The sequence below is a fragment of the Syzygium oleosum genome, unplaced genomic scaffold (genome assembly GCF_021117445.2).
Source record: "Syzygium oleosum isolate NSW1041296 unplaced genomic scaffold, Sole_v2.1 Sole_v2.43, whole genome shotgun sequence".
Lineage (NCBI taxonomy): Eukaryota > Viridiplantae > Streptophyta > Magnoliopsida > Myrtales > Myrtaceae > Syzygium > Syzygium oleosum.
Window position 1 is genome coordinate 928,582 of NW_026607527.1, and position 18,685 is coordinate 947,266.

General features: G+C 38.9%; 1 protein-coding gene across 1 annotated transcript; it reads right to left on the reverse strand.

Annotated features, from left to right (window-relative positions):
- Positions 1–6,512: 6,512 nt before the first annotated feature.
- LOC115664985 (probable LRR receptor-like serine/threonine-protein kinase At3g47570) lies at positions 6,513–9,754 on the reverse strand. Its single transcript, XM_030586872.2, has 2 exons — positions 7,072–9,754; positions 6,513–6,910 (listed from the first exon to the last, which is right to left on the reverse strand). The coding sequence occupies exons 1-2, from the start codon at positions 9,752–9,754 to the stop codon at positions 6,513–6,515; spliced, it is 3,081 nt and encodes a 1,026-aa protein (XP_030442732.2).
- Between the last annotated feature and the right edge of the window lie 8,931 nt (positions 9,755–18,685).

The window sequence follows — 18,685 nt, forward strand, 5'->3', positions numbered from 1 at the left end:
TCACCACTGCGTCATCTTCCGTCCCAGATCCACCATTAGTCGATTCTCCTCATGTGTCAGATCTTGATCTTCCAATAGCTCATCGCAAAGGTACACGTGCCTGTACATAATATTCTATCGCAAATTTTATTTCATACTCTTCTGTGTCTCCTTCTTTTCGATCATTTTTATCTACTGTTGACCAATATCCTATTCCCAAGTCTATATCTGAGGCATTGCAAATTTCTGGGTTGAGGACAACAATAGAAGAAGAGTTAAAAGCTCTACAGGTAAATCAAACTTGGGACTTGGTACCTCTTCCTTCAGGCAAAACTGCTATTGGTTGTAGATGGGTATATGCTGTCAAAGTTAATCCCGATGGTTCTCTTGCTCACTTAAAAGCGAGACTTGTTGCGAAAGGGTATGCTCAGATGTATGGGATTGACTATCCGGATACTTTCTCTCCTGTTGCTAAGCTTACTTCTGTTCGTATTTTGATATCTTTTGCTGCCACCTATCATTGGCTTTTATTTCAGCTTGATGTTAAGAATGCCTTTTTGCACGGTACTCTACATGAAGAAGTTTATATAGAGCAACCTCCAGGGTTTGTTGCTCAGGGGGAGTCTGGAGGAATGGTTTGCAAATTAAAAAGATCTTTGTATGGTTTGAAGCAGTCTCCTCAGGCATGGTTTGGAAGATTTCCTGAAGCTGTACTTTCTTTTGGACTGTCTAGATGTGACAATGATCACTCTTTCTTTTATAGACAGTCAAGGAAAGGCAAATTTTTCTTGATTGTCTATGTGGATGATATTATTATCACGGGAGATGATTTAGTTGGTATAGATGAATTAAAGATCTATCTTCAGAAACAGTTTCAGACTAAGAACCTAGGAAAATTGAAGTATTTCTTAAGAATTGAGGTGGCACAGTCACAGAAGGGTATTGTTCTGTCACAACGAAAATATGTCTTGGATTTACTCGTTGAGACAAGCATGTTAGGATCCAAGCCTCTTGATTCACCCATGGAACAAGGAGTTAAACTGGTTGCCGAAGGAGGAGAGCTATTCGATAGTCCTGAGATATATAGAAGATTGGTAGGCAAACTAAATTATCTCACAGTTACTCGACTAGACATTGCCTTTCCAGTCAGTGTGGTCAGCCAATTTCTGTCTTCTCCTCGTACTTCTCACTGGGATGCAGTAATTCGAATTTTAAGGTACTTGAAGAAGACTCCAGGGAAAGGCATTATTTATCAAAATCATGGTCATAGTAGAGTTGAAGGATTTTTTGATGCTGATTGGGCAGGGTCTCCAGATGATAGGAGATCTACTACTGGCTACTGTACATTGGTTGGAGGAAATCTAGTGTCATGGAAGAGTAAGAAACAGAGTGTTGTTGCCCGCTCCAGTGCTGAATCAGAGTATAGAGCCATGGCACAAGCAACATGTGAATTAGTGTGGATTCAGCAGCTGTTGACTGAGTTAGGCTTGAAAGTTTCAATTCCTATGTCTCTATGGTGTGATAATAAGGCTGCAGTACATATAGCATCTAACCCGGTGTTTCATGAGAGAACAAAACACATTGAGGTTGATTGTCATTTTATTCGAGAAAAGCTGCAAAGTGGAATGATTCTTTCTAGTCATGTTAGAACTGGTGAACAACTTGCAGACATTTTTGCTAAATCTTTGGGTAAAGGGAGGATAGAATATATTTGTAATAAGCTGGGCATGATTAATTTCTATGCTCCAGCTTGAGGGGGAGTGTTAGAAGTATCAAGGGCAAAGTGGTCTTTAGGACTCTTAGGGTTTATTGGGTTACCATTGTATAAATACGATATTTTGCTGAATAATACAATCAATTTTTCCCTCTCTAACAAAACTCAAAAATCAAGAGTAGTTTATTTGGGGAGAAGAACATCAACTTGCCTTCGATAGGATAAAAGAGTAGCTGTCTAATCCTCTAGTTTTGATGCCACCTAAATCAGGTGGCGATTGAAACTTTACTTGTCGGCGACTGATATGACCATCAGAAGCATGCTGGCTCAATAGAATGATGAAGGCAAGGAGCAGACGGTGTATTACCTTAGTAGGACGTTGAACGATGCTGAGATGCAATACACTGCTATCGAAAAGATTTGTCTGTTTTTATATTTTGCATGTACTAAGCAACAACTGTGACATTCTGAATTTTCCGTGTCCAATAATAATACTTGGGTTATAAAGCTAAGTATTATTTTGGGGTTCAGATTGGCACATAGAAAATCTTAGTTGGAGTGTTAATTTTATGAGGTACGGAAAATGCGGAAGATGATTTCCCCTCGATCGTAATCTTTCCAAGTCCGATGTATTGGAATTAATGTTGACGCGTACATTGATAGTGTGGAGTGGCGTTAATTTATTTACCGCTATCTTAGTTGTAAATGGGGACGGACATCTTTCAAACTATATGTTTAATGATTATCGAGTTTTAGATTTAGTAAATCAAAATTTTCTTAATATCTGGTATTATTTACCAATAAATTTAGTAGATTCAAAATATATTGGACTTATTAGTATTCAGAATGGACACTGGACTTCTTGTTTATGTGTTAAATTCTCTCTTTATTTTCCTATCAAGTGTCTAACTCATATGCCCTTAAATTGAGAGATGAAATTTAATCACTAATGACGTCGTAGGTTATGTTATCTATTCTAACTTTAGTTAATTAACATTGATGAAGATTTACCCATTTACGTGGCCAGAGGACAATAAGTTTCTCCCCAAAAGATATATATTTATATAAGCCACTTTAGTTAATTAAAATATATATTTTATATAAGCCACTAGTCTCTTAAAAAATTTGCATGAGAGGCCATATGTCTCTTAAATGGAAATACTTATAAGGCTAGGTTATCATTACTCCTAATATTATCTCTTCACTCTCATATCCTAAACTCTCTCCACTTGGCTATATATTGAATGAAACTTGCCATTTGTAATTTCAACTTTCAAGCAACCATACACCTATCCTTTAAATTTCAAGTCACCATTCTAACATTGGTTCATTACCTTTCTAATAACTCTTGAGTAAAAACCCCAAGTCCATTTACTTGGTGGTAGAACCCATTTTACATCTTCCCTCACTTTTTCTGCCATTCTCACTTTCCAATCTATGAATTGAAAAGCGAAGATTTCATCTTCCAAGAGTACAAGGTTAATAGAGCTTCGAGTTGTTCAAGTTCTATTCGAGGTAAATGAAAACTCTAGGTGTTAAATAAGCTTGATCTACTTAGTGCTCTTGACTTGATTTGGGTGGTGTTTGCTAATTTTTAGTCCTAGTTGAATTTGATGGAAGAAGGTGAGTAAGTTACAATAGTGTATGTTGAGACGCGATGATAACTTGGAATTGTTTTGATGAGATTCTTACATGCTTAATTATGTTCGATTGATTTCTTTGAGGTGTGGTAGCATGTGACCGCACAAACAGAACATGGTATGCACCACGAAATCAGCTATATGATGCAAGTAAAGTTGAACATGCATAGACAAAATCAAGACTTTTTAGCTTGTACATTCACGTGAAGTGCAAGAGAGATAAAGAGAGAGAGGATTACTCCAACGTCGAGAATTATGACATCAGAGGAAACGGCTGAGGCTTCCTCGGTTCCATCCACGACCGATTTCACCTTCCCATCCTCACTGTCAACTCCGCTGCCATCACCGCCACTGGAGCCACCATGTCCGCTGAAGGCGCGAAAGGAGCAGCGGAGATTGAAACGCACTGCAAACGAAACCTCGCGGGAGCCGGAGGAGACAAAGATGGACCGAATCGAAGCTTGGGCTACGGATGCAGCCAGCATAAATGCAGCAGAGTCTGTGAGCAATGAAACACGACGGGAGGCATTGGTAATGCAGCGACCTGGAGACGTAGTGATGGAGGCAAAAGACGAAGGGGTTGAGACAAGACGGAGTCGATAGAGAGGGAGTCTTGGAAATGGTTGACTCCATCGAAGCTCGTCTTCTCTCTCTCTCTCTCTCTCTGATTCTCTGTGTACGCCTCTCCGTTTAAGCAGCCACCGGACGGAAGCGAGGAAATGAACGTGGTCACGAAGTGATGGCGTCAATAGATTGACCTGTTTAAAAACATTGTTTTTATAAAAAACAAGCATAATTTCCATACATGATTATCTGGTATTGGCAATGTCCAATATATGTGGTATTTATTAAAGGAATATGGGAGAAAATATTCAATAAGTTGATTCTTCATGTTAACAAGATACTTTCTCACCTACCATTGAACGTGATACGGGTGGATTGAAAAGTCATGGCTCAAACTCAATATTTTGTAACGGCTGTGAGACCTGACATCTACTGGCTGCCTATTTCGACCTTTTTAATGATAAAAGAATTTACTATTGCACATTTAAGTTTCCTGAAGTCTGCATAAATTATCTGATATTTGAATTTCAATGTCAAGGTGATCACTAATTTGAATTTTATGTATGGTTACCAAAATCTTCACCTATGCTATAATATATTAAATCATGACTAGGTTAAGCTTAAAAGGTTTAATTAAGTCAGAAAATCACTAATTTGCTAGGTAACAAAAGGCCACTTAATTCATTGGATAGAAAAAAGATATCTATTAGTACTCAAAGTCTTGTTAATTATTTTGCAAAAACTTAGTAATAGTACTCCTGATTAGTTCAAACTATTATTATTTGGCATTCAATGCTCACTTATTATTAAACATATCTTATTTTATTTTCAACATTGATAAAATTGAAAATTAAGTGCTGAAAAATTGAGGGCATTAATGGCATTTATCTCAACTTAATCATAAAAATTTTCAAATCCTCAGGGTCATGATGACCTTGAATGAGCTTTGCGTTCGTGAAAAATATTCCATATTCAAGAAAGAATAATTCTGTAAATTTTCCGTATGTCTTCATCTATTAAGTATTGACATAAATGGAGAGCCCCCATTCATAAAGAGGAAAGGAGTCTTTATCCTCGTTAGGGTTATGCATTGGTCCCAATCTGGCTCTTGGTGGGTCTCGGTTCAAAAAATTTGGAATCGGGAATAGCCGGTCTGGCCAAGATTTCTTAATTTTTTTTTATTCTGAAGCAAACTCTAATTGGTAAATTATTTTTTTTCTTCTAATGTTGGGAAACTTCCACTTGTAAGGAATAGAAGAAACAAAAAAGAAGACAAAAAAATCACCAGTTTCGGGACTGACCTTGGAATCGAGGGGGGGAGGGGGCGATTCCCAGATCCATAAATTGGGAACCGACCCTAACCGGTCCGGTTCCAAGTTCCAGGGTGGGAACCGACCCTGGAACTGATCACCCCTAATCTTCGTACTTGAATTGACATGTTTAAGATTTTCCATGCGTAATTTGGAATTAAAAAGGGATATCCTATCTTTTTCAAATTTCACATGGAAAGATGTAATTGACCTCCCTGTCAAATTAAGTGGATTTGGTAAAGAATATTTTCATTTGTCATTTTCATTTAGTACTAATTAAATTTGCTTCAGATGATATACGCTATATTTAAAGTAAGCGAAATTTAAAATAAGCGTATTCTAAAAGAAGTAATAATATTAAATGCAAAGTAATTCAAATGATTTTCATTTTTTATCAATTGAATGTAATGCCCAATTTAGTATTAAGTAAAATATATTCAAGTAATAAAATAATATATCATTCACATTATTTCAATTGATGCTTTTATTCACGTAGTTAACAAGAACTATACTTCAAATTATGAGTGTTGTTAGTTTAAGACGATATTATTCTCTTTTTGAATTATTTTCAGATTAAAAGGACTAATTTTATATTTGAAGACATTTTATCTTTATTTTCTTTTCTTTTTCAAATATAAAATCAATGACATAAGTCGAAAGAAGATAAATATTTGGGAAGGATAATTGAAATGTAATTCAAGATTTTATATTATTTCTTTTATTGGACGAATCCTCTTAAGAATAATATATTTGCTTTCTATCCATTCTTAAGTTTAAATTTAAATATAATAAATAATAGACGCTTAAGGATGACAAATTACAAAACTAATGCTAATTGAACGAATATGGGCCATGTGGCATGATTATGCAAAACAAATAGGCCAAGTTTGCCATGTGGCGATCACAAAAGTGCATATTCTCTAAGGTCCGGCTTTATCTATAGATATAAGATGAACAAATATTGATATATGTAATTACATATTCCTTTTCATAAGCTTTTATAAATTTAACCATTATATAACTTTTAGAGGAAAGTCATTTAGAATTTTTTTTTTTGGTTTTAAAATCCAAAACAAACCGACCAAGTTTGCAAGAGAGCAAGACAAACGTCCATGTTACTAGATGTCCGGAGGTACTTATATTAGAAGCTAAAGCAAAACAAAGTACATTTATTTTTCATAGATCTTCCTTAGATTGCTATTGCCAGATTCAAATTGTCTTTGCATGGCAAAATTCCATATCCACTTCCAGACAAAGTAATGATCGTGAAGACCACATGACTCCATATGAAGGATTTTACATGAACTAGGCAATGACAATGTACTCAAGAAGTTTCTTCTTGATTTTTTGGAGTTTAGTCAATGCATCACCGATGTCTGTTCGTTCCCCGGGAGACTCAGAAGAGCAAGCGACTCCTATTTCAAAGATCGAAACCAAACATTCATGAATACAACAACAGCTTTTGTTCTTGTCCTCCGGAGCGACTGTTTGTCTCTTCTTCGACTCCTCGAAATCTTGAAGCAAAACAGGATCAATTACCTTTTCCATTCGGTTTGCCAAAGCTGCTGTCACGAAGCAATGAAGGTTTAGCCCATTGTCAAACATGTCATCGGTCGGCCTCTTGCCTGTGAACATCTCCAAAATGAGGACTCCGAAGCTGTACACATCTCCTTCCATGGATACCGCACTTCCGAAGCCGTACTCTACAATAGTCAACGGAGTGTAGTGATGCATAGTCAATAATTGAGATTAAAATATAGTCTTGGTCATGTTTCATGTTTATGCCTTTTTCCAAGGATCGGTCTTCAAATTACGTGTTCGATATAAGGAAATAAACTGAAAGACCTAACTATTGCATCATTACCTGGAGCTATGTAGCCAAAAGATCCTTTTACCCCGACAGAGCTCAATTGATCGGCTAATAACTTATGCTTAACTTCTGGAAGGAACCTGGCAAGCCCGAAATCACCTATATGTCCGGTCATTTCATCGTTAAGAAGGACATTGCTAGGCTTTAGATCACAATGAATTATAGGCGTTTCACAATGATGATGGAGATAATCTAATGCACAAGCAACATCAATGCCAATATTCACTCTCTCAAGTAGACTCAACTTGCTTCTTGCTGTATATTGCAATGTTGTTGGGTGCAACCATTCATCCAAGCTCCCATTCGACATGAATTCATAGACCAGTGCCTTGAAATCATTTCCATGAAAATCAAATCCAGAACATGCCGTGAGTACCTTTATGAGATTACGGTGTCGGATATTTCTCAAGGCCCTGCACTCGGCCATGAAGCTCTTGGAAGCTTCGTGACATGTAAGGTCGAGAATCTTGACGGCCACGATCGACTGAGTCTGATCAAGAATCCCTTTGTACACGGATCCAAAACTGCCCACACCGAGCAAATTGGTGGAGGAGAATCCACCCGTCGCTTTCAGTAGACTGTGATAAGAAACATGCAAAAGCCCATCTTCAGAAGAGCTCGAAGCTGATGCTTTCTTATAGTGTCTATACCGAAAGAAGTATAGCAAAGAGAATATGCAGGCTACTCCTACAACAGCAGAGACTGTGGATATCAGAATTTTTGCACTTTCGCTTACTCTCTTCAGTTTTGACTCCTTGTAATCGCATTTCGGTAGTTGAAAATCTGGCAGACCCCCGCAAAGCTTCTTGTTTCCAATAACTGAAGTTGAAATGGCACTTTTGAAAATTCCTCTTGTTGGTAAGGCACCCTCAAAATTGTTGTAAGAAATGCTCAAATTTGTCAGATTCAGCGACCCTAAAAATTCCGGTATTTGACCTGATAATCGGTTGTTGGAAACATTCAAAACCTGAAGGCCTCTCATTGAACTCAGAGTCGATGGTAGGGGCCCTTCAAAGAAATTATTCTGCACATATAGGCTTTCCATGCTTATACAATCGCCGATACTACTTGGAATTTGTTGTGATAATTTGTTTCCGTCAGTACTTAGTACACCGAGATTTTTCAAGTTTCCAACTTCTCCTGGAAGGGAGCCGGTGAGACTATTTCGAGACAAGTCCAGATAAATCGACAAAGATGAGAGGCCCATAATTTCTGGGGGTATGCTACCGCTGAGATTGTTGGTCGAAAGGTCCAAGAGAAGTAGATTCTGGCAGTTTCCTAGAGACGATGGTATTGAGCCTCGAAGATTATTGACATACAAGGTCAATTGGGTTAACATTCTTAAATTCCCAATAGATTCTGGTATCTGCCCCGAGAATTTATTTTGGCCGAGACTCAAAACCTTTAGTTTGTTCATATTTCCAATCTCGGAAGGAATGTTTCCCGAGATGTTATTGTCCACCAGTACCAGAACTTCCAAATTGATGAGATTTCCGATTCGAGAAGGTAAGGTTCCAGAAATACGATTGTAACTTAACCCGAACTGCGAAAGGGTGATAGGGAGGTTACCGATACAGTCGGGGATTGGTCCTCGAAAAGCATTGCTCTCTACACCCAATATATTCAAGTTTGTGGAATTGGTTAAAGAGCAGAGGAAGTCCAAATCTGCAGATTGCCCACTTCCTAAGCCGTTATGGCTAATAATAAACCGACTGAGTCCTCTCATCTTTGAGAAAGAAGGAACTTTCCCAGTAAAGGTGTTCGACTTGATTACGAATTCACCGAGGTTAGAGGCATTGGATATTGACTTAGGAATGGGTCCAGTGAGGTGGTTGTGATCCAAATAGATTTCCTCGAGATTTGGAAGAGTGAAGCCTAAGTAACTAGGTAAGCCCCCCTTTAATTGGTTTGAGGACACATAAAGGATTGTCAATGTGGATATATTGAAGATTGAGATAGGAATCGTACCTATGAATTTATTCCAGCTGAGAGCGAGCGCATTTAGGTTTCTCAGCCTGCCGAGAGTTTCTGGAATCGTACCACCGAGGTTATTTAATGTTGTACCGAAGACTTGAAGAGAGGATAAGTTTCCAAATGACGCCGGAATGTTTCCCATCAAGCTGTTGGATTGAAAAATAAGCGTTTGGAGCTTGTTGAAGGAGCTGAGTTCCGAAGGCAAATTTCCTTCAAGCGTGTTGAAGCCTAAGTTCAGAACGAGCAAATTAGAGCAATGGGAGAGATTCGAAGGGATTTGTCCGCTAAACGAGTTGTTATCAAGGAACAACTTTTGTAACCGAAACAAGCGGCCGAATTGCGGGGGAATTTCGGAGCGAAAACTATTGTTCTGCAGATGAACTTCCCTCAAAAAGCTCATATTACCAATATGGGGTGGCATGATCCCATCTAGGTTCTCGGAGCTGAGGTCCAATACAGTGACTCTGTGGTGTCTACGGCCACATGTGACACCGTACCATTCACAAATTTTGCTAGTATCATTCCACGAACTCAAAACCCCACCGGGATCGGCTATTCGGGCCTTGAATTCCAGCAGAGCCAACCGATCGGTCTCGTTCCCGCTGGCTTCTACCAAAGCCAAGACACTCCCTAACAGAAGAATGATGGAAGTTAAGCATGACAATGACCCGGATAAAATCCGATCTCTATTGGGAAGGTCCATGTGGATTTGTAGCAAAGCGCTCTCAGCTCGTGTCTCTTTCGATTATTGTGTGGCGTTGTTGCGGAATAATTTGCGAAATATATAATAGTAGGCAACATGATCTTCCACACTAAGACACGTTGATGTCATCGGCACAATCGTGACAGATCGTTTATGGGCCTCTCAAGTTGAGAAAATTACAAGGCCGTGATGATCAAGTCAGTCAATGAAACTATTGATGATCAAGTCAGTCTGCGAAAGCTGAGACACCATGGGGCCCTAGTTTTGTTCTTCATCAACTATGTCTTTCCAATCCCCGAATTGCCGGGCCGTTTAGTAGGGGTGACGACTCTAGTCTTTTCCGTACGCAAAAATCTTGACTTTCCGGTCCTCCGAAGCAGAACACTATTGACCGTATATGTAAGTAGGTCTATTTCACAATTTATAATCAACTTTACTTTTATTTGTCAATTATAATATATATCTTTTCTATAAATTATACAATTTGGAATATCGTTTGTTATTACAAAATCGAAAATAGTGCTCATACATAAAAGAGATCAAAATCTGTTCTATACTTAAGAAGAATTTATTTCAAAATATTACCTTTTAGATTCATGTTGTACCCGCTTCAAACTTGTTATACCAATATGCAAACTGCATTTTGCATCTTGAACACTTTTAGATGGATTATTAATTAATAATAATAAAGTCCACTCTATTATATTATGATCTTTAACATTTTAATATAGTCCCAAGGTATACAGCCAGTTTTTTTTTTTTGATCGAAATGCATACGGCTAGTTTTTTTTTGGTCGGAGTATACGGCTAGTTAGAAAGTAAAAAAAGTTGCAGTTGGCAGATGATATTTAATTGAAGAAGTGTGAGAGTTCGAGCCAAGTCAACGATCCTTCTTCTCCAACTTCTTTTGACACTTCACATGGGAGAAGTCAAAGGAACGTGTTTCATCTGTCCAACCTTTCGTTTGCTCTTATGGAAAAATGGGAAAAGTCGTAGAACGTGTTTCATCTGGCCAACCTTTCGTTTGCTCTTTAACGTGGGAAAATGGGAGAAGTCGTTTTTCGTAGGAACGTGTTTCATCTGTCTAACCTTTCTTTTGCTCTTTAACCCTGAATCAAGGAATTAAAAGAAAAACCCAATTATGGAAAGTCATAATATCGAATTTAGTTCATTATTAGAAACACCTCGAATCCTTACTGTAATAATAGGGCCCAGCCCAAAGGCCAGTTATTAAGGGCATGCCTTTTCAAAGGCTTGCTGCTCTTTGCGGCATAAATCGAACTCATTTGTGTGGTAATACATGCAACCGACATAAGCATCCATCTCTTTTGTACACCTCTGGTGAAGATCTTTCAGTCTGCGCAGCCATAAATACATGGTTTAGATACTACAATGGAAAGAGGTATGTAAATTGCAACAGCTACTTTTATCAGTTGAAAGGGGTGTCAAATTTTTTCAGCACCTCTATTTAAGCCTCTAAAAAATCCATTTGCATCTGTATACTTCCGTAGGCAAACGTCATGAATCATTGACAGTAAAGCTTATAGTTAGTTTATTTGCCAATGTAAGCATTGTGCAGCCCAAAAATGAAGACAGACTAATGCAATGACTAAGAGGCCCACGAGTATGTTTGCATCTAAAACTGCGAAAAGAAGTAGACTGCATTCCTCTCACTCGAAGTCGAAAGTGCATAGCCCATAAGTCAGTCACAAAGCCAAGTGCTCTCTATATCAAGATCATCAAGTATCTAATATGAAATCCCCTTCATCAATTTGTGTAAGCAAAGTCTACCGATCCAAGCAAATGTGCTAGATCCCGCACACCACATCTTTATTATTACTTATGGAAAGGAAACTTAAACGCACTGATTCTGAAGCAATTAATCTTTAAATGCTGCACAAAACAAAAGCCTGTATGACTACCTTCAAAACAGAATTACTTGTTCTACCAAGAGATTTGGAATTTTGATCCGGCACTAAAACCTGAGGTTCTTCTAAACTACATCTGATTTAAGCCAGCCAATAAAGAGGTCTAAGGAAAGAAGGTTTCAGCCAGTTACGAAAGGAGCTCCATGTGAAGTACTCTATACAGTGGTACATTTTGGGCATAAGTACAGCGCAAGTGCCATAACTTATGTACGGAGATCACTTTGGTGCCATAACTTTTTTTCGGATCACTTTGGTGTCAACTTTTTTGAAAAACGATCATTTTAGTGCCAATGCTGACGTGGCTCGCCGGAAATCCGATGTGGCGCTGACACGGCTCGCCGGAGAGGTCCAGTCAGCATTAAAAACAAAAAACGACGCCGTTTAGCCCGCTGACGTGTACTTTTTTTAAAAAAAAAAAATTATATTATATTAATAAAAAAAAAGGTTGTAGCAGCGGCGAGGGCTCCCTCGCCGCTGCTGCCGCCAACCCACCACCACCGGGAAGGGCCGGCGGTGGTGGGTGCAATGGTCGGCGAGGTCGCCGGCCACTGAGGTCGAGGCCGGCGACCCTCGCCTTGCCCGCGAGGGCGGATCCGGCGAGGCTGGGCGGCGAGATCTTGCCGTTGCGACCCGGGCGATGGCGAGGTCTCGCCTCGCCCGGCAAAGCGAGGCCGGACCTTGCCGGGCGAGGCGAGACCTCGCCGTTGCGACCCAGGCGACGGCGAGGTCTCGCCTCGTCGGATCCGGCCCTCGCCGACCACTGCGCCCACCACTGCCGGCCCTTCTCGGCGGTGGTGGGTTGGCGGCAGCAGCGGCGAGGGCTCCCTCGCCGCTGCTGCAACCCTTTTTTTTATTTTTTTAAAAAATTATTATTATTATTCTAAAAATTAAAAAATTCGAAAAAAAGTCACATAATTTCCACGTGTACAAGTTAGACCATTTTTTTTTAATATAAATGTCAGGTCAGCTTTTTGGTCGGAATTTTGGCCGGAGTCACTAAAGTGATCTATTTTCCTCCGACTTGGCACCAAAGTGATTCAAAAAAAAGTTATGGCACCAAAGTGATCTCCGTACAAAAGTTGTGGCACTTCTGGTGTCCTTTTGCCGTACATTTTGTATGAACAAATGAAATAAGGATGGTCGGCGTCGAGAAAGGAATAGAATCAAAAGGAGAATATTCTTAATGTTTGATTCTGATGGAAAAATGGAATGCCCCTTGCTTGTGTTTTTTCTCCATTCCACTCGAATGACCCTTGCATTGAACTGGCAAAGCTAAATGAGCCTTTGTTTTTCCCTAATGTACCTTTCCTTCTCTCTTTTACTTTTACGGAAAAAGACGAATTACAGAAAACACACGCGAGGGGCATTCCGTTGGAATGCTAGTTCCTATTCTAACACAATTGCATTAGACACTGAGTGGAATGTGGGCATAAAAGAAAATTAAATTGTCCGTCGAAATCCATTTCAAAAGATTGGCATGTTTAACCGCGTAAGAACATAGACAGCTAAAGACTGGCCATATGAGAATTGGTGAAGCGAAGGAATGTCAGATACCCGATACCATGTTCTGTGCTCTCCTCACCATCATGACTACATTACGAACTCGTATACCCCATACGCAAACTACCTTATACCAAAACCTTTCCCACTACCATCCTCAGTTGCTAATGATTCCAATTGCCCATTTTGACAACATTCTTGTATACCCAGTATGCAAACTGCCTTATACCAAAACTGAAGGAAACAGATTCCTAAACATAATGCAAAAAACGCGGAAAACGTGCCCATCCTATACTTGAATCACCAATCGAACGAAGCATATTACGTAAACGAACATACCTCTTTGCCACAGATTAAGTGCACCTATTGCAGCCTCGAGAGAGAAAGCGATCCTTCGATTGTCAAGTAAAGTCGCTTTTTTTCTTTTGTTTTCAAGTGAGAGTAAGTGTTTCTGATAGTGAACCAGCACTTACAAAAACTCACGTAAGTTTTATTCTTCTCACTTTTGTTCCCATAAAATAACTGCCATTTGCGGTTATTTTTTTTCATAGGCTGGGTTAGCCCATCATGGGTGGCCCATTTATTCACAAAACCCATCATCTCCCACTCGCACATGGTGGGCTAAACATAACTCTCTCTTCTTTGCAATGTTCATACTAGCAAATAATCTGTACGACCAGCATACTTCGAGAGCTCGTTGCCATGCATCTATTAGGAATACATAGCAGCTCAAATTGGGCATAATGTTTTCGAGTAGATATAGTATGCAGTACCCTAGATCAATCAGTCACATTTATATCTCTTTTGATCTCTTCTAGTAGCTCGTATATTGTATTCACAACTATGATTTACTTAAAATCATAATTGGTCGACCTGTGAATACAAAAATAGGATGTGACATCATAAATAAATTGATCTTTCTCTTTTCTTAAACCTCTCTATTTTAGTCCAGCTCGCTTTTCTAGAAATGCCCCATTAGATCGAATGATTCATGACCATTGGCAACACCCTAAGATAGCGAACACTGAATAGAAACTTTGAGAATAAGTCAAAGTCGTGAGGGCACTAAATGAGGAACTCATATCCTCAAGAGCCTCACACGGCATAAAGTTGAGATCAAAACTTTTGCCACTCTTATCGGTCGTCTCATGCATACATAGTATGAAATACGTATTACGGTATTAACTCCTTTCCCATTGAGCGTATGTCCTTACATTCAATACCGTACAGATGATAGTTCAAACATACTCAATGTCTAAACTTGAGTTCACGTATCTACTCTTCTAAAGAATCCATTAGAACTCACATCTGGCATTAAAGACAGATAAAGTAAAATATGTGGACTATTTTACTTTCGGACATAGTAAATGTTATGTCCTCATCTTAGCACTTAGTACATTTTTATTTTAAGCTTGAGCTCTCGATTATCACCTAGATAATAAGTTTAAAATTGTCTCATCTCTATTTATCACACAGTAAATAGAGGCGATTACTTGTGTGAGTGGGTTAATCATAACTGTCCGACATACTTTCTTGACATAATACACTAAGTATTAAGATGCATAAATATATAAAAAAACTTATAGGCATTAACAATGATATAACAATTTCATTTAAATGTGAACATTCAGGGAAATTACAATATTCAGTACATCAACATCTACGCAGTCCTAGAGATTTTACATGACCATTGAAAACATCTCTAGGAATTGGCTTCGTCATAGGATCTGCTATCATTCTATGCGTAGATATGTACTGCAAGTTCACATCCTTTCGTGCTACCATATCTTTAACAAAATTGTACTTGGTATCTATATGTTTGGTCTTGCCATGATATTTCGAATCCTTGGTGTATGCTATTGCTGCTTGGCTATCACAATTGATTAACAATGAACTTGTAGCATGCTCAACAACACCTAAATGATCCAAAAATCTCTTAAGTCAAACTCCCTCTTGTACTGCTGCTGACAATGCCACGAACTCGGCTTCCATGGTGGATAATGCTAAACATGTTTGTTTCTTACTGTTCTAAGACATGACGCCATTATTCAGTAAGAATGCAAATCCAGAGGTAGATTTCGTTTCATCTAAATCTCCTCCCCAGTCAGCATCTGAGTAGCCTTCAAGTCGCAGATCCTTTCCTTGATAACTCAAAGAATAATCAGCAGTACCCTTTAGATACCTCATGATTCTTTTGACGGCTTTCCAATGTGCTTGACCTGGATTGGATTGGTATCTACTTACCATTCCAACTGCGAAACATATGTCAGGTCTTGTACACATCATAGCGTACATTAAACTCCCAACAGCACTAGCATAAGGAACGCGTTTCATTTGTTCCTTCTCTTGTGGAGTCTTAGGACACAACCTACGGCTCAATCCTTTACCTTTTGCAATAGGAGTATCCATGGGTTTACAGTTATGCATACAAAATCGTTCAAGAACTTTGTTGATATAAGTCTCTTGCGAAAGAGACAATAATTTCTTGGAACGATCTCTTGAAATCTTAACTCCAAGAATATATGCAGTTTCACCCATATCTTTCATCTCAAAATTGGACGATAACCAACTCTTAACAGTATTAACCAACTCCATATTGCTTCCGGCAATCAGTATATCATCAATATATAATGATAAGATCACAAATTGATCTTTGGATCCTTTCATATATACGCAATGATCTTCATCAATCATTGTAAAATCATAGGCCACTATGGCATTATGAAAACGTGTATACCATTGTCTTGAAGACTGCTTAAGGCCATATATCGATCTTAAAAGTCGACATACTTTTGGTTCTTGGCCTTTCACAATGAAGCCAACAGGTTGCTCCATGTAAATTTCTTCTTCTAATTCTCCATTTAGAAAAGCAGTCTTTACATCCATTTGATATAATTCAAGATCCATACTTGCCACTATTGCCAGAATAAGTCGAATTGAGGTAAATCTCACTACAGGAGAAAAAGTTTCCTCATAATCAATTCCTTCCTGTTGATTATACCCTTTCGCCACGAGGTGAGCCTTATATCTTTCTATTGAGCCATCAGCTTTTCACTTTATTTTGAGAACCCATTTGTTCCCAATAGCTTTGCGTCCTTTTAGAAGATCAACCAGTTTCCAAACATGGTTTGACTTCATTGACTCCATTTCTTCTTCCATTGCATCTATCCATTTTACCTTATTAGGGCAACTTAGAGCCTCATTTATATTCCTTGGCTCATCTTCATCTTGTGGAGCGACCATAAAAGTTTCCCCTTCAATGTCAAAACGTCGTCGGGGAACACTTTTGCGACTTGTTCGCCGTACGGAGATTGTACACATGGTACATCATTCTCCATTACGCTCCCACTTGGATTAGATAATGACGGTATCGTCTCATCAAACGGTTGCAATTGAGATTGAGTCGAATTTAATTCCTCACTTCTCACATTGCTCCCACTCGGACGAACTTCATCAATTTCATTATTAGGATCCAAGGTTTCAAATAGTGAGTAGTCCTCACCTATTTCGCCCTTCTTAGGAAACTCATTCTCTAAGAATGTGACATCTCGTAATTCAAATTCAGTTATACTCCCACTTTCTTGCTCACCTATAAACACATACCCTTTTGAGTGCTCTGAGTATCTTATGAAAATACTCTTCTTGCCTCTGGGACCAAGTTTCCCATATTTATGAGAGGGCTCGTGAGTATAAGCAGCACAATCCCAAGGTTTAAGAAAACTTAAATCAGGTTTTCTACCTGTCCATAACTCATACGGAGTGGAAGTAACTGATTTAGAAGACACACGGTTAAGTACATAGGCAGCAGTTAACAAAGCATCACCCCAAAAAGTGATAGGTAATTTAGCTTGTGCCATCATAGACCTAACCATTTTCAATATGGTTCTATTTCTCCTCTCGGCAACACCATTTTGTTGAGGAGTATATGGAATAGACAACTGTCTTTCTATTCCTTTTTCATCACATAAATTTCTGAACTCATCAAATAAATATTCTCGACCTCGATCGGATCTAAATGTTTTTATTTTCTTATCTAATTGATTTTCTACCAAGTTTATAAATTTCTTGAAGCAACTTAATGCCTCAGATTTATGGGAAATCAAATAGACATATCCAAATCGAGTATAATCATCTATGAATGTGATGAAATACACAGCCCCATGCCTTGCTCTTACATTCATTGGACCACAGATGTCAGAATGGATTAGTTGCAAAGGAAACTCAGCTCTTGTACCCTTTCCGAATGGTTTCCTTGTTGTTTTCCCGGCCAGGCAATGCTGGCAAATAGGCGAACCAACTTTTTTAATATTGCCTAATAAGCCCTCTTTGGCTAATCTTTGCATTCGTTGTTGGCCAATATGACCAAGTCTAGCATGCCACACATTCACATCATTTTCATAGGAATTGGAAGATGCAAATAGGGAATAACAAACGTTAACATCACCACAGTTAACATTTCATACAATAAAACCATCCAGAAAGTATCCACAACCATAGTAATTCATATTCAAATACAAATCAACACCACTATTATGGAAGTTCAAATTAAAACCAAGTTTAACCAACACTAATATAGACACTAAATTCCGACGAATCTCCGGAGCATATAATACATCATGTAGGAACAATGTGCGTCCACCACGCATCATCAACTGGCAGGTACCAATCCCTTTAACTTCAGCTTTGGAGTTGTTCCCTACATAGATCCATTTTGTCCCGGTCGGAACCCGTCGAAACTCCACGAAGGCATCTCTGTCCTTCGCTACATAGTCTGTTGCTCCCAAATCTACAGTCCACAAAGGATTAGACTCAGTTAAAAATACAGAACTTGACACATAGACAAAGTTCTCAAAAATGTAAGGGGGGTTTACCTTCTTTGGCTCTCCACAATCGCGAGCGAAGTGGCCTTTCTTGCTACAGTTGTAGCATTTCACCCTCGACATCTTCTTAACAAAAGAACGCTTTCCTTTGTCTTGTTGATTAAATTTTGGTTTCTTACCATAAGAACTTGCTCCCTTGCCTTTCCACTTCATGAACCTTTCGACGTGCTTGTGCTTGAAGCCCGAAGCCCCATGTGAGCTAGAACCAGCATAATAGATGTCGGTTTCTGGTTTCGCCGCCATGAGGCGATCATCTTCTAACTCAAGATGGTGCATGGCATCTTCAAAGGTCTTGATGTTTTCATTATGGGTCAGGTGCAACTTCATGTGCTCCCAGCTTTGAGGCAAGGAACGGATCACTGCTTGCACTTGCTGTTCATCAATCAGAATGTGTCCAGCATCGTTCAGCTCAATGATCATGTTCTACATCTTTCTCAGGTGTTGTTTCATGGACTGACCATGAGATTTCTTATACGAGTCAAACTTTATAGTGAGCTGTCTTAGCTTGGTCACCGACATATGACCAAATCTTGCTGCTAATGCTTCCCACATTTCCTTGGCATTCTTAAACCGCCTGAACTCTCGCATGATATCATTCTCCATGCTACTCAGTAACGTGATGC